At 36.5% G+C, this 17822-nt stretch overlaps 1 protein-coding gene across 10 annotated transcripts in view; it reads right to left on the bottom strand.

Moving 5' to 3' along the window:
- The window catches only part of LOC150104251 (uncharacterized), a 1804220-nt gene that overhangs the window by 1401069 nt on the left and 385329 nt on the right, over positions 1-17822 (bottom strand). For all 10 annotated transcript variants that reach the window (XM_090396244.1, XM_090396248.1, XM_090396245.1 and 7 more), the window contains exon 3: positions 14975-15073. In XM_090396244.1, the coding sequence (XP_090252370.1) occupies positions 14975-15073 (99 nt within the window). The remainder of the gene's footprint in view (positions 1-14974; positions 15074-17822) is intronic.

Genomic DNA, 17822 nt, shown 5'->3' with positions numbered 1-17822 from the left:
TCCAGTGAACTATGTTTGGTAAATATAGCATGTTCAGCATGTCCAGACTCATGGTATTTGATATAAGACTTATGTTCTTTGAAGCAAATAAAAAATCTTCCAGTCTGCCCATAATAGATAATGGATAGACATCAAGATTTTCCACAGTTGACCATTTTTGTATTTCATTCTTAGTCCAGGTGAAGCCTTCCAAAGAGGTAAATGACTTCCTTATCCATATATGCCAATTTTAGTTTCAGCATTGCAATTGTCCCCTGAGCTCAATTCTTTGAAATGCAGTCAGGAACTTCAACTTCTTATATGTTAAAACCTAAAGATCCCTAGCATGAACAGTTTTTCTAGCATAATTCCAGCAATATAATATGACATTGATTATCTCATCACACCAAAGTGCATAACTTTACATTGGCTACCATTGTACTGACAGGTATTTTCGTATGCCCACAATTCCAGTTAATTCAAATGATTCTTGAAGTACTGCATGTCAGTAGCATTCCTGATTACCTTGCCTTATCTTTGTGCTATTAGCAAATAGCTGGAGAATGTCAAATCCTTCGAAATGTCATTAATGTAAAGACTGAATAACAATGGACAAAGCACTGATCCATGGAGTAATAACAGTGGTTACTTTAAATCATGAAGACTCATATCCCATATATCACTGTTTGATATATACCAGTATTTGTTCTCCCTGTCTAACCTAACTCTAACATTATAAAAGTTAGCAAGTTAATCAAGCATGACTTAGTAAATCCATACCGTTCATTCCAATGCACACATTTTCTGGCAACTCATAACTGTATGCAGTCTCTTATGACCTTTTCTAAAATCTTCACCACCACCTCCAGAGATAATGACAGGTCATTAGTTCAACAGATCAGTCTTTGCACCACCCTTATGCAACAAGATTATCATACATTCTTTCCACTCCAATGGAATCTTTCCTGTTCTGAGATTCAAATTATATAGCCTGGTCAAAGAAAATCCAGTTCAGCTGAATCCCCTTAGTATCCGTGTTAATATCCTATCAACTCATACTGCCAAATTCTTATTCAGTTTATGCAAAAGCTCTGGTATCTTCTCCTCATATAATACTACTTGAGTTTCTACATCTAGAGTAGAGGTAGCATGAGCTCCTCCCTGTTCTTACACCAGGTTGATAGCTTTAAGCTAAATGGGCACTCATTAGTTGAACAATCTCTTCCGTTTCTGTCACTTGCATACCACCTGCATTGAGTAGGATAAGTCTTTCATATTCACTCTTTTTTTATTTCCCATATAACGATAGAATTCTTCTGAGTTTTCTTCAGCTTGCAAAGCCAGTTTCTTTTTCACACTCAGACTTGGCTTTCAGACAACAGTTGTAACTCTTCTGGCCTTCACCGTATAATTTTAATAATTGAACTTTAAGCACACAGTATTCCTTCCACATCCTCTTTTTTCTTAAGAATCTCTTGCTTAAGATTGTTTATTTCATTCTATATATATATATATATATATATATATATATATATATATATATATATATATATATATATATATACATACAGCAAAACCCCTTTTTTACACTTTTCAGGGGACTGATGGAAAAAATGTAAATAGCAGGAAACTGTAAATAGCAGGAAATGTGAAAAAAACATTAAAAAAGGCTAAAAGATGACTTACTGCTAGTATGTGAGTCTACATATTCAATTACAAAATTTAATAACTGAAAATAAATGAATTTACAATTACTTATATTTATCTATTTAAAAAAATCTTTAATTGTTGATTGTTTTTGCTTTTTTTTTTTTTCTGACATAGCGCCAGATTGCTTTGCATTGAATTCAATGCTTGACCTGTTTTTTACTATTGTGTTCAAAGTGGACACGGAGAGTCCAAGATCTTTTGCTAAATGCACACGTGTTCCGGCATGCCAATCTACACGTCGCAGAATTGCCATCTTTTCTTCTACCGAAATACATTTTCTGTCTTTTTTCTCCATGTTACTAACATGGATAATCCACCACTGCAACTTGAAAGCAACTTTCACACACTAAATTACGTTGCAGAAATTCTGCAATATCAATTCGTACTGTGATTGAAAAATCACGGTATCGCTCATCACTACATTACTGCTGCAAGCGTGCAGGTCACCGTGATGGCAGAAACGAAACTACAGCCGAAAGCAACGCCATCTGGGAACAGAAATGCGCAGATTTCTGCAGAAGATTCAAAAATCAGTATTGCCACCTGAGAAAAGAACGCAAATCACGGGAAATAACGTCCACATCAAGTTGTTAATGGCGGGAAAACAATATATCATAAGAATAGGCCTTAAGACGGGACCAACGGAAAATGACGTAAATGGCAGGAAAATGTAAATTGCGGGAACGTAAAAACGGGGTTTTACTGTATATATTTTTAATACTTCCCATGCACTACTAATATTCTTCCCATCAAGAAACTGATAGAATGCAATCAAATCTTGTATTCTCCTCAGGTGGTTGTAACTTCCTGATTTGTAGTTCAACATGTAATCTTTTTCTGAATGAAACATACCTTACTTACACTTAGACATTTCCCAGGTCATAGATTATGATCACTGTTAAAAACTGGAGATAGAACAGTCATGTCTAAATGAAATCCCTTATAATCAGATCTAATACATTTTTATCTCAAGTTCCCTCTGCCACATGCTACGTAAGGTCATCTTATGACAGCTTAATAAATTTGGTTTAATTCTTCTCACTAGATTTCACTACTATCCAATAAATGTGATAATTAAATCACTGAAAGGCCTTTGTAGCTCAGTGGAAGTGGTGCTTACATCCTCTGTGCTAGGCCATCCGAAGGTAGACTTAAGTTCAAGTCTATTCACCTTGAACTTAAGTAGAGAAACTTTTCTAAGCCTTTCTTTGACTGGTTCCTGAGTTGGTCAATCTCTGGCATGTACAAGCAGGTTTTTTCTCCCAGAAGATGGGTTTTTTTTTGTCTCATAAACTCAAGAAAATTGACCATAGAACCCATATTATTTCAAAGAGGGTTGCTGTCAGGGTATCTTACCCTAACAGTAACATATCTTGTACTATTACTTGTACCTGCAATGCTTTCATATCTTCTTGCATACTCCACTTGTCACCTACTAGATCATTAGTACCAGCTGAACTAATAATCTCTGTCTCTTTCCTGCTCTGCATCTTACAGCATCATAAACATCCTTAATCTTTGCCCAAGGGAAATATGATTTCATCACACAATTCTCAAGCACTTCTCTTATGAAATCACCATACAAAATGCAATCACTGTCTCTCTTTATCACTCTTTCTCTTCCCTGACATCCTTTCTTTCACTTCTCTGTTATACCACCTGCCAGGCATTTCTTCAACCATTCTATCTCATGTGTTCTGTGGAGAATTCCATATAAGAATGCTATCCCTATTATCATGATCTGGTTATTCTCTTCATTTTCCACTATTTCATTTTTGCTATCATTCGTTCCACATGCACTCTTTCTTGCTTTGAATGCAACAACTTCATCAACATTCACACTGGCATTTTCTCATCTTTCATCTCTCAACTATACACTGTCATTCTTCTAACTTGTCCTAAATTTTTTCACTCTCTCTCTCTCTCAAAAAACCTCCAGACACATGTCTCACTCCATTTCCACATATATTTCAACCTACAAAGTGAATACATTTAAAATACACTGCAATGAACTTCCCCACCAGCGTTCTTTGTTAGTGCCAGAAAGTAAAATATGGTATACTTAAAACAAAAATAACAGCTTTTAGAATCACCACTAACAAGTTAAAATAATTAGTGAAAAGTGATTCATTTTTCTGAATTATTATTGTATTAAGTGTTTACAAACAAACAAACACTTAATACAATAATAATCCAGAAAAATGAATCACTTTTCACTAATTATTTTCAGAAACAGCTTATCTTACAGCTCCTAAAATCTCAGCATCTAACTCAGTACAAAATCTTCATTATTACCAGTACCATTATTTACAGAACCAGATTATTAATAGTACTTATTCTTAATTATTAATATTTAAATTGTAATCTCAAGTATTTTATCCTATCCAAGCTTTGAATTATCAACAAACAACTGAAGATCTCCTGTAATCCACATTAAATATCCTTAAAAAATAAGGTTAACCACTGGAGACATAAAAACAAGAACCTTCTTAATTAAAAATAATAATAATAATAATTTTTTAATGTGGGAATTCTTAGAGAATTCACTCTTCCTGAGTAGTGATTAAGAGGAAAAAGAAATTCACCTCTTAATCACTTTTCCTCTAAAAAAAAAAAAATTATGGTGGCAAAGTTATTACTATAAACAGAAACAGTGTGGCAGAATTATTTAATGAGTTATCAGTCAGTGTATTTCATATTGGTGTCTTGATGGCATCAACATCAACAGCCATACCACATCCATATCCTCTTCAACCTGCAATAAACTTGGTATTATTTTTTTAATCATAACACTATTTCTCTCCTACTCAACTCCTAACACTTTATATATCTCAAATCTGACCAACTTTAACATACTGTTCTTAATTTGGGATGGTACACTTAAAACCTCTAAGAAATTTTGATTCTAAGCAGAAGAAAGAACTCCACCTATTAAGCAGAATAAGTGACCATTCTCTCACTGATTTCCTGCAGTCAATTTCCCCATGGTACTCTGTCTCTGTATTATTATTTTTTTTTAATCTTTATTTAAATTTTATTTTTATGTATACATTCTTTCATAAACATATCTCCACCAAACTATCTGCTATCATTCTTCTGTTTTCCTCCAATCATGTAAGAACCCAAGCAGCCACTGATGAGCATCCAGATACAGTTCAACCAGTGATGTATGATGGGTGTGTTGTGACAAGGCAACATTATTAAAAAATCTTATTAAGAATCGCAGGCAATCTACTGAGTAGAATTAAGGCTGCATGTGCTGCTGAGAGCCACACTCCTTGAATTTCCACACAAAATTTCAGTCAGTGCAAATGCGCTAGTGTTTCTGCAACATAACTCCACTTACCTTTAGCTGTCAAAAATGCATGTTGATGCTTAGTCTCAAATTTCAAGTAGGGAATCACATTAATGTGCAAAAATATGGAGCAGAAATAAAAAACACAGTACCCCTCAGTTGAAGGGTATAAGGCAAGAGTAGGAAGGTGGTGAGCAGTGTGGAAGGGAAAAAAAACTGCCATATGAAAGAAGAGAAAGACTGATTGAGGCAGCAAATAAAAATCCTAGAGAATTCTACACTTATATAGCTAAGAGAAGAAAGAGTAAATATAGAAGACTTGACTTTAATTGCTAGTGATGGCACAAAGCTGACATCCACTGAAGTAATACTAGAAATGTTCAGTGCATATTTTGATAGTGTATTTCCAGTTGGGAGGTGAGAAGTAGTGTAGAACAATGAGATAGAAGAAGGTATACTAACAATTTAAGAAAGTGAAGTCTGTCATTTTAAGTAAGCATGATGTTAATAAAACTGTGGGACTAGAAAATATATTGCTACCTATTATATTAAGGAAATGTACAAAGGAGCTGACAGTGTCCTTAACTTGGCTGTTAAACCAGAGCATGGCAAAGTCTCAGAAGAGTGGAGGGATGTAAAATAGTAACACTGTATAAAGGAGAATACAAGTCCACAGTGTCAAATTACAGATCACTTTGTGTATCATTTGTGTAAGGTGATAAAGAAAGAATACAAACTTATATTGACTAGAGAATAAACATCTTTCTAGAGAGTAGCATGGATCAGTTAATAGGGATCAGTAGCATGGATCAGTTACTGGACAAGGCACTTATCATAATTTTTGCTTAATTTTGCCAAGTATTTGAGAGAATACAGTCCAAGGAGTCTAAATATACAGTAGTATATTTAGATTTTGAAAAGGGTTTGATAATTACCACACAACAAACCAGTAGTTAAACTGGAACGAACCGATGGGGTTGGATGGTAGATTAGTGCATTGGATTGGAGATTGGCTGTCTGATAGGTATCAACAGGTTATATATGTGGGAGTGATATCCCAGAAGAGGAAAGTCACTAGTGGTGTGTCTCAAGGGTCTGTTTTGGGGCCACTGTTGTATGTTAACTTGTATGTAAATGACATTGGAAAGTGCTTAAACAGTGATATATACAGTTGTTGCAGATGATGCAAAATTTGGGAGAGTTATGAGAAGTAAAGAAGAAGTAGCTTTGCAAGAGGACCTAAACAGACTATCTGAATGTGTGAGTGTGTGTGGAGATGTCAATTTAATGTTACAAAGTGAAAGGTTTTAAAATTTGGAAAGCAAAGATGGGATGAAGTGAACTGGATTGGTGGGGATATTTTGGAGGAGATGAAAGATTTAGAGGTTGTGGTAGATAGAGATCTGAAATTTCATGGACATTTTGCTAAAATTATGAGGATGACACAAAAGATTATGGGAATGATGCGGAGAACAATGACATGCAGAAGCAAGGATATTTTGATTCCATTGTACAAGACTTTGATCAGGCTGCATATGGATAATTGTGCACAGATTTGGTTGCAGGTTTTCAGAAGAATGATGAGGTATTGGAGAGAGTCCAGAGATGATTGACTAAGTAGGTATCTGGCATTTGAAAGTCCAAGGAGTCTAAATATACAGTAGTAAATATACTACTGTATATTTAGACTCCTTGGACTGTATTCTCTCAAATACTTGGCAAAATTAAGCAAAAATTATGATATAAGTGCCTTGTCCAGTAACTGATTCATGCTACTGATCCATACTACTCTCTAGAAAGATGTTTATTCTCTAGTCAATATAAGTTTGTATTCTTTCTTTATCACCTTACACAAATGATACACAAAGTGATCTGTAATATTTGACACTATGGACTTGTATTCTCCTTTATACAGTGTTACTATTTTACTTTCCTCCACTCTTCTGAGACTTTGCCAGGCTCTGGTTTAACAGCCATGTGGAATATGAGGAGAGATTGAGAGAATGCAAATTACAGAGCCAAGTGGATAAAAGGAAGAGGGGAGACATGATCAAGATGTATAAGTTGGTAAGGAGTAATTACCAGATTAGCATGGATGAGATTTTTCATAGAATATCTGGAGACGGGGAGAACAAGAGGCTATCCCTGAAAGCTGTATATGGTAGGTGTGAGCAAGGAGGTGAGGAGTAGATTTTTTGCATGAAGAGTGGTGGGTGATTGGAATGCACTGCCTGAGAGTGTGGTGAGTGCAGGGACAGTGAATGCATTTAAGTCAAGGTACGATGAGCTGTACATGTGAGATTGGAACCTCCAACGAGTCTCTTGACTCCATGGAAGTCCGTTGATGATGATAATGATAATAATAATATACCGTATGACAACTACTGTTGAACTTGAATGGGATTGGAATGAGGTAGTCAGTTGGTATAGCTTGGTTAGAGGGACAGTAGGCCAATAGACTGTAACCAACTGTGTATGGAGAACAATATCACCAAAGGGAAAGGTAACAAGGGAGGCTACCACAGGGTCTTCTTAAGGGACTGTTGTTTCATCTATTAGAAGAAGACTATTACAAGCGGATTTGAATAGGTTGGTACTGTAGTAGATGATTGGGGATGTCAGATCAATACTGCTAAGCATCATGATTCCATAAGTATCATTGAGACTAATAACTGAAATAGCGCTCAATGGAATGAGAGTCTTCATTCCATACTCAGTGCAAACCCCTGACCAGTATCCAAGTGCTAGTTCACAAAAATATGCACCTTTACAGCCCATAATAAAAATGCACCATATGTTCAATGGCTTAAATTAAAAACTCCAGTTTCTCATTCAGCTTATATAACAGTCCAAACCAAGTGTAAAATAAGTTATTAACAATTCTAAAGCAAACTCTATAAGAATGAAATCCAATAAACTTGCCTCCTACTCAACTAGCACTTGAGCCTTCTGGTCCCCTTACCAAGGCAGCTGGCATAACTTCTGCCCCTTCCTAGTTCCTGCCTCATTTGCATCATGATGGTATCATGGTAACCTCACCCTAGGAAAAGGCAGACTTTTTTCATAATTTTTTTCTTACAACTCTTTCCACAACCAAGGCAAATCACCTCCTGCACACTGCATGCCTTCACTGAGCTTTCACCAGCTGGACAAGATGGTATATCTCCATTTGTGCTCAAAACTTGTGGCCCAGAATTAAAATCAATCCTGTATCACTTACACAAGTTATCATATTCAACTGGCATCTATCCAACAGAATGAAAGCAGAACTTCAGCCAGCCTGTACCTAAAAAGTCAACCATCTATCATCCCAATGCTCTCACTTTATTACTTTCAAAAGTGATGGAGAAAGCTATCAACAACCAGCTCCTTCATTGCCTGGAGACTCATCAATTACTTAGCAAACACCAAGATGGATTCTGCTACTCTTGCTCTACAACTAACCTGTTTGCTCCTCCACAGGCCATGGAAAGATTTGAAGAAACCCATGCTATTGCCTTTGATATTTCAAAGGCATTCGATCATGTCTAGCATCAAGGCCTCCTGAACAGCTACCATATCACCTTGCTGACACTACTTGTTGCATGACATGGTAGATTTCACTATCAATGCTCTGACACAAGTTCTCCTTCCTTTATATGCAAATACTCCTCATTCAAGAAACCCTGTAGTACTAAAATTCTCATTAACATCTAACCTCCATGGAATCAAAGGACTCATTGCGAGCGGTCGATATACTCTCTCATGCAAAAAAGATCACTGGCCTTAAACCCATTCATAATTTCTGCACGCTTAGGAATTGTGTTCTGCTCATCAATCATGCTCCATGCAAAGAACCTACTTCTCACTTCCTGCTCACACTCTTCTACAGATTAGAGGGATGACCATTTGTTCTACTCTTGTCTCCCTCTACTCTATGAAAAATCTCCTCCATATCAATCTGGTACAACTCCTCACCAACTTATGTCTCAATCATATCCCCTTTCCTTCTGTTCACAAGGCTCTGCAACTTGCATTCCCTCAATCTTTCCTCATAACTGATATTCCAGAGATGTGACACTGACTTAGTAAACCATCACTGGACACTCTCCAATACATCCTCTCCACATGAAAACCAGACAACCAAATCTGCACACAGTAGTCCATACATGGCCTGATCAAAGTCTTATACAAGGGAACAATATTCTCTTTGCTTCTACATGTTAATATCCTCCTCATTATTGCCATAATCTATTGTAATATTCATACAATTTTAACAATATGACCTCTAAAATTGAAGTCTCTGTCCGTCATCACTCCCAAATCTCTCATCTCTTTCCACCTCCTTCACAATTTCCTCAATTAATTATATGCTCTGGATCCCAACCATGCCTGCCAAATTTCAAAACCTTTCACTTTGCAGAATCAAGTCGATAGTGCCACTCTCTCACCTGCCCACTGAAATAGTCCAAGATCCTCCTGCAAGGCCCTCAACATCTGGACTCAGTAAATTCTCATACTTCATCCCAACTTTGCATCATCAGCAAACAGCTGCACATCTCCAGATAAGCCAATTCCAATGTTATCATGTACAGTTTAAACAATGGTCCGAAAATGGAACCATGTGGCATTCCACTAGTGCCTTCCTCTTTTGATACTACACCTCCATATGCAAATATGTGCTGATAGCTATCTGACAGCCAATCTGCTATTCAACTCACTAGTCTATCATCTAATCCCACCTGTTTCAATTTTGCTTACCAGCTTGACGTGTGAAAACCTATCAAAAGCCTTTGAAAAATCCAAGTTCACCACTTTATATACATCTCCTTTATTCAGTGAATTTGTCACTTTGTCGTAATACGTAAACAGACTGCTAAAACATGACTTCCCCACTAACAAATCCAAGCTAACCATCAAGGAATACTGCTATTATCAATCCATTTCTGAATCCCAATCCTCTACTTCTCTAATACCTTTGAGACTCACCCTTGCAGGACTCGTGTTAAACAGGTATGCAGAGGTGCCATTAATTCCCTAGAACATTTCTTCAAGAAATGCAGCGATATATTTAAATTCCTATTGCCTTGTTAACATCAAGCTTACTTAATTCCTTGTATATAACTTTTAAAATTGAAACTCGAAATTGTATTCTTCATGCAACCGATTACTACCACCATTCATCTTGTGTTTGTAGCCACAATGCCATCTTCTTACAGATTTGATGCTTAACTCTTCATTCATATCCATTTTACTCCCACCTTATTCAGCCTTTTTCACTTTTGGAATATGCTCAGACATTGCTACTGTTAAATAGTTCTTGATCAATGCTCAAACAGCATCTGTCTCCTTTTCACTCAAATTGTCTTGCCACATTATAGCTCCCAGTTGTCTCCTAAGCTTTTCATAATCACAGTCTTGTAGTTCTACATATATCTCCTCTTCACAGAAGTCCTCATATTACTTCAGGGTCACTCTCACCACCAGAGAAAATTAGACACTCCATTTACAATCACATCCTCTGATGATATAACCAGATCTTAAATCTCATGTGCCTATTATTACATATTGCTTACGAATTTTGTGTCTTAAGAACTTGAGAAATTTATTCTTCTTATACCTTAAGCTATCTCTTCATCCCAATCAATATTGCTGTAATTGAAATCACTATAATGATTACCCTCCACATTGACATCCTATAGCAACACCCAACCAAATATCTCATTCTATCAAACTCCACCTCACACCATACTGCTTCAAAACTACTGCCACTTTTTTCTCCTTGTATCTCAACCTTGTGTGAACATAATTCTCCTGTTATTACCAGCAGCACTCCTCCCTTCTTGCCCTTCCTATCCCCATGAAAAATATCATATCCTTCCATTTCTATTCCCATCAAATATCATTCTCATCCAACCATGTTTCACTTATGTTCTATTTTTGAGCAAACATACACAATCAGCACAACAAATTCATCTCCCTTATTTCTGATCACCTCAGCCTCTGATACATACTTTCATGGGCATTCACAAATAAGCAGAACAATTCATTTCTTGGTCTATAACTTGTCTTACTCATGCTACCCTTCATCTGTGACTTCTCCACATTGCTTCTACACAATATACCCCCCCACACACACACACACAGATTCAACTATCCACATGTATTCCAGGCCACTGCTTTTCTATTCTTCCCATCCCCATACATACATTCATCATTGCTTTCAGAATCCATTCTCTATGCACTCTCTCTCTCTCTCTCTCTCTGATCTCCCTGCTCCAACTTGTTTTCCTGTTCATTTTGCATTCTTGTTCTCATATTTGCATCTCAATTCACACTCGTCTCACTTAGTCCACTCTCCTGCTCATTTACAATTCTCTGACTTCCTCTGATAATTGAAAGAAGCATCAAGATCTCCCATAACCAATGACTTAAATACTGATTTCCTCAACATCCTCGAGTGGGAGTGAAGACAACTTAGTAAATTTCAATGCCCTAAAAACCCATGCCTGCCATATTATCCATAAGAAAGATCCTACTTTCTTCCACTTAATGTTCCAATTTCTTTTCAAGATTAGCATTCTCTTCTTGGGATGACGGTCAAGCTTGGTGCTCTTTTCTGTTCAAAACTTGACTTCTCTTCTGCTCAACTCAAAACACTTTATTTATAAGTCTCAGATCCAACCAACCTTGGAATACTCTTCCCACATTTGGAGTGATGTACCTCCATAATAGAAGTTAAGAGGGAAATTTTACACAATTTCCAGAAAATTGTGTAAAAGTGTGGTGAAGAGGGATGTGAGGAGTCTATTTTTTATATGGTGAATTGTAAGTGAATGGAATGCAGTACTAGAATATGTTGTTAATGCAAGGAGTGTTAAGGATTTTAAGATTCAGTATGATAAATATGTTGTCAGTTGAATGAAACTCCTACGATGAATCTGCCGACCAACTGGAGGGTGTAATAATAATAATCTCTTGATGAGTCCTTGATTTTCCTTCAGAAAAATCAAGGACAAATACAATAATAATAAAATCTTTATACATAGCTGTACATTGAACTAGATCTTTGTTCATTTGTCCAATCGAGTTAATTTGAGTTCCTGAAGAGCTACTACGTGAGTACCATTTCCCTTCTCCAATCCCAGCTTTATATCATTTACAAGAAGCAAATGAATATTCTCTTGTCATCAAATGAACATATGTTAACCTAAACGCTTAATGTCCATACTACTGAGATATGCAGAATTCTCCTTTTTTAACATTCTTCCTTCTCCACAATACTGCTCCTTTATGTACAACTCTTTGATATCAGTCAGATAGCTAACATACAGTTATCAGACTGGTAAGCACTTGTGTGGTCCGTACAGTTAGCCTAGTGGCTTTGCGCTTTGCAACCATATGCCTGGAGAAGGAGTGTCCTAGGTTCGATTCCTGTCGACAACGTGAGGAGCTTAGGGATCTTTTTCAACCACAGCCAAGTTAGCCAGTCTTGGGCGTGGACAGCAGAGTTTTTCCCACCAGCTTATCTTGGGTTTTTCATCCTGCAAACCAGCCCCGTGAACGCACAGGGTACAGTCATAGGATACAGTACGGCAAGGAAGGCAATGGGAAACCACCTTGCTCATAGTCATTTCCCTAGATGGTGACATATCTAGCTGCCCCCAAACAGCCGAAAGGCTATAACCACAACAACAAGCACATATGTAGGAAGTGTGTTGAAAGTGATTGCCAGAGGTGAGAGGGAAAGAAAATATTGTGACAGTATAGAGCTGAATGACAAATGCAAGAAAATGTGAGTGAGAATATCGGTAAGAATGTTGTTAAATGAATAGTGGTGGGAGCAAGCATGTTAGACAATAAATAACTAAGGAAAGAAGCACAAATATTTGATACAAAAAAAACTTAACAATACTTCGATGTGAAAGAAGCAATTCAAAGAGACAGAATACAAGGCAAATACGATAATCGGCTAACTAATGAAATAGTAAATGGTTGCTGAAGGCTAGAATGATCTGCAAGCTAGAAGGATTCAGTACAAATAATTACCTTGATGATTATTTGTACCAAAATAATCATCAAAGGAAGGTAGCAAGTGATAAGATATAAATATATATGGCTACAAGCATATATTTGATTTGAAAGAGGAAAGAGTTGGAGTCTGCTACCACAGAATAATACAGATAAGTTAAGAAGAAAAAAAGATCCCAAGACTGCAAATGAGTCAATGTATATGTTTTGCAGGAGGAATGACACAAGCATGTGTGGAATGAGTTCAATGGATGAAAAGACTTAAATATGGCAGACAGTTTTGATTTTAATGGATGTGTCTTGAGAAAGTGTTGTTCACAGAAAAATCAGAAAAGCACAGTTGGGGAAACTAGCTTTCAGGAGAGATACCCTTGTGTGTGTCTGCAGCCATCCTTGACTTAAGTAAGTGGAAGAATGATCAAATGGTTCAGATCTAGCACTTCCGGTTCTGAAATTTAGTAAGATTTCTTCACAAATCCCATGAGCTGCTGATATCTCTCCCTAGTAATTCTTACATCCATGAAACTATCCCTAACTGATTTCCAAGATTATTATAGTCATCTGCCTTATAATTCCACATAAATTCCTTTTTCCTTGATATTTCTGCATGTCTATTCAGTCTCCAAATCAAGACTACATTATCAATCTCACATGGGGATGGGAGGGGTGGGGAGACTGAAATCTCAGCTACAATCAGATCCTCTGATGCAAGGATCAAATCCCAAACTCTTGATCCCACAACTTTCATGTTCACTTTACTTAAGAATTCCAGAACTTGTATTCTTTTACTACTGTCTGCTGTTTTCTCTGTCCAATTTAAAATGCTATAGTTAAAATCTCCCACAACAATCACTCATTTGGCAGGTGCAAAACTGATCTACCTAAACATTTTCTGCTTTGCTCTCTGTGTTCCCTGGCCAATAGCATCATTCCACTAAATATCTTATCTTTCCTCACTAAATTTGCTGTTAGAGAGCATTGTGCAATGTGTGGTGAAAGGAACAAAAAAAAAGCTCAGTTTTAATGTAAAAATGCTCCCTACATTGATAGATTGAGAGCTTGTGGATCGCAGAGATTGGTTGATAGTCGGAGAAGAGGGGATACGATAGAAACATTTAAATTACTAAAAGGTTTTTATAAGATTGATACAGGGGAAATATTTCAGGGTGATTGAAGAACAAGAGGTCATCCCTGGAAATTAAGGAAAAGTGTGGTTAACAAGGGTGTGAGAACTAGATTTTTTGCTTGGAGGGTGGTGAATGAGTGGAATGCATTGCCTGGCTTCTTTGTCTGTAAATGAATTCAAGAAGAGGTATCATAGATATTGTTTTGATAGTTTGGGTCTCCGACAATGAGCCTACTGACTCCATGGAGATACCAGTAATAATAATAATAATAATAATTAAGATTAATTATGAGTGATTTACAGTTTTGGTGTAAATTTTAACCTGAGTTGGTAGTGACTATTGAGTGTGGTGTGTCTGTGTTTGGAAGTTCTGAGTTTAAAGTAATTTTAGCATATTGCTTTGTGTGCTGTTTATCAATTATGATAGCTGCTACATCTCCATGTACTGATTCAATGTTGTCCAGCCTACCTTTGTGTTTATCTTCATATTTGTTGATGAATATTTATTATAGTTATATTTGGACAATAGTGATATAAAGAAGTAATAGCACTATTGTCCAAATATAACATATTTACCAGTTTCTCACCTGTTTTAGACTTTTCTTTCAGTACCACCAATTACATGAATGTGGGAATCGTCTAATTCTTTTGCTAGTTCTATTTCTCCAGTGATACTTGTTAGTGATCCCAGACCTTAAATATGTTAGCAAAACTGAAACAAAGTTCCAGTTGTTCTCAAATCATATAACTGAGTATTTAATATAAAGGTTAGTTCACTACTAATATCACTATTAATTTAACAGAAAGCATATATGCAAACACAGAAATGGCATTTTTAGATTTTTCTTTCTTACCTTGGTTGCTGCATTTACATTAGCTCCTCTCCTCAAGAGTTCTGTTACAATACTTAAGTGTCCTTCCTTGGATGCCAAGTGTAATGCATTTAAACCATTCTAAAAATAAAAATAAAGGCTGAATATATCTAGACTAAAAAATTTATAATTTTAAAAAATATAACTGTACTAATAGCACTTAAAAATGAGAAATGTTAAACTGTCATCTCCATATGAAAATGGAAAAATGAAAGAATGTTTTAAATTATTTTCCAACAAAATCAATGATTTATTAACAGTAGTAAAATACAGTATATAACATTTAGTTTAAATGGTTTGTTTTCAACTTTAGAAGGTATGGTGTTCATTTTATTGTATTATATAATTTCCAAAAATAGTGTCTTAACTGAGGTACTCCACAAACCAAACAACTTACATGTACAAAGAAAAATCCTACACTTTCTTTGATAATTTTAACTAGGATTTTACTAATTTGACAGTAACATCTTTGTCCTTGTTACACATAAGTAAATATAACGATATCACATGCCTGCGATGGAAAAGTTGTCTGAGAAGCAATAATTGAGTCTTATAGATTTTTAGGTGCTGAGTTCAGAAAAAATAGTAAAAAAATTCCATCCCTCACCAATTTTACCCAGTTTCTAATTTTATTATTTTTATTAGTAGTATTTGGACTTAAATTCAGTGCATTGGTATTTATTTTCATTCTCCTTTATTTACGGCTAATTAGTTGTATAAGTTCTTTTTGAAGTGCATTTTTATGGTAAATAAAGAACTTTCCACAAAACTTCTCATTCTTAAGATAGGAGATGGAGGGAGGAATGCAGATAAAAGTGCAGGTGGCTACCTTGAATCTGATTCACTGAGATAATGGATGACTTTCCTGTCATCACAGACACTTACATTTTCTTGTGTGATTCTTAGTTGAACTTTAGTCATTGACTACTAAGGTTATTGTTATAATTATTATTACGAGCAACTCAGGAGTCCTTAGACTGATCGAGGGAGGCTCTAAACATCATGTCAAGAACAACTATTCAGCTTCGACACAGTATCTATCTTAATTTGCCTTGAACTCATTTATAGTCATGGCACCCACAACAGACTCCAGCAACTTATTCCACTCATTCACCACTCTCCAAGTAAAAAACCTAGTTCTAACACCTTTGCTAACCACACTCTTGCCCAGTTTCCATGGATGGCCCCCTAGTCCTTCCACCACCACCAGACCTGTTCTCATAGAAACCCTTCAGTGATTTCAATGTCTCAATCATATCACTCCTTTTCCACCTATCAACCAATTTCTGCAACCCACAGATTTTCAAACTGTTCTCATAAAGTTCATTCAATAGACCTGCTATCATCTTGGTCATTTGCCTCTGGATCCTCTTTACCTCCTTCCCAACAAGAAGAAATCCCGGTGTCCAGATCTGGGCACAGTAGTCTAGATGGGGTCTTATCAAGGCTCGATACAGAGGAACAATAACTTGCTTGTCTCTGCTCATCACGGTATTCTTCAATAACCAAGTGATTTAATGAGCTGATTTAGCCAATTTTGCAATGTGCCCCCCCCCCAAACTTCAACTCCCTAAACACTCCCAAATCCCTGGTCTCGTCAATCTCCTGGAGTACAGTTCCAAAAATGTGGTATACTGCTGCTAATCTTTTCACCCAAAATGCATAACCTTACACTTTGCCACATTAAATTGACATCCATTCTCGTTAGCCCAGTCCTCCAATCTATCCAAATCATTCTGCAAAATTTTGACATCCTGTGCACTCACTATTGCTCTACCCAACTTTGCATCATCAGCAAATAAATGAACACTTCCTTTTCGTTAATGAAAAAATTTAACAGTAGTGGTCCAAGAACAGAACCCTGCGGCACACCACTAGTCACAGGTTGTCTTTTGGACTCTACTCCTGAATAAACCACTCTCTGATATCTCTCCATCAACCACCCTCTTATCTATCTCACCAACCTTATATCCATCCCCATATGCTGCACTTTATTGATTAGAATTCCATGTGGTATCCTGTCAAAGGCCTTAGCAAGGTCCAGCAGTATCACTAAACCCATTACCCTTATCCAGTTCAGCCGTCACTGTGTTATAAAATGTGAGCAAGTTACTGAGGCATGATCTACCCTTCACAAAACAATGCTGACACCCATACAGTATTCCGTTATCATCTATCCATTCCTGTATTTTTTTTCTTGACAACTTTCTCCAAAACCTTGACAACGACTCCTGGTATGCTGATCAGTCGGTAATTTGCAACAGCAATCTTAGAACCTCCTTTATGTAGTGGTACTATTTTTCCCCTCTTTCCACCCCTTTGGGACTAACCCAGACCCGAGACTCAAATTAAACAAAATGGTCAAGGGCAATGACAATTCTTTTGCTGCTTCACATAAGACTCGAGCTGGTATACCATCCAATCCCACAGATGTATTCACATTCAGGTTTTGTAATATACTATTCACCTCCATTTCATTCACCTCAATTCCCGTATAAGCTATTGGTTCCTTCATTCCTGCAATATCACCACCTGGATGATATACTCTTGCAAAGTGCTCACTCAGTAATTAGACTATATCAACTAATTCAGTTACCTCCCTACCATCGGCATTCCGTAAAATCATTCTGCCATATACATTTTTTCTTTTACTTGCAGCATATCGAAACATTAATGTGTTTGAGGTTTTTTAATGTTTTTACGTAGTGTTGTGTAACAGTGTTGATGTCATTCATTAAAATTTGTTTAACTGTGTTTTAAGTGGTATTTGTAATGCCTTCAAGAGGTTGTAAAAATTCACCTAACAAAGAGGATACACCAAATACCCGTG

The sequence above is a fragment of the Typopeltis vanoorti genome, chromosome 8, assembly GCF_054136105.1.
Source record: "Typopeltis vanoorti isolate ZY-2024b chromosome 8, IOZ_Tvanoo_1.0, whole genome shotgun sequence".
NCBI lineage: Eukaryota > Metazoa > Arthropoda > Arachnida > Uropygi > Thelyphonidae > Typopeltis > Typopeltis vanoorti.
This window is presented reverse-complemented; position numbering and strand designations above follow the sequence as displayed.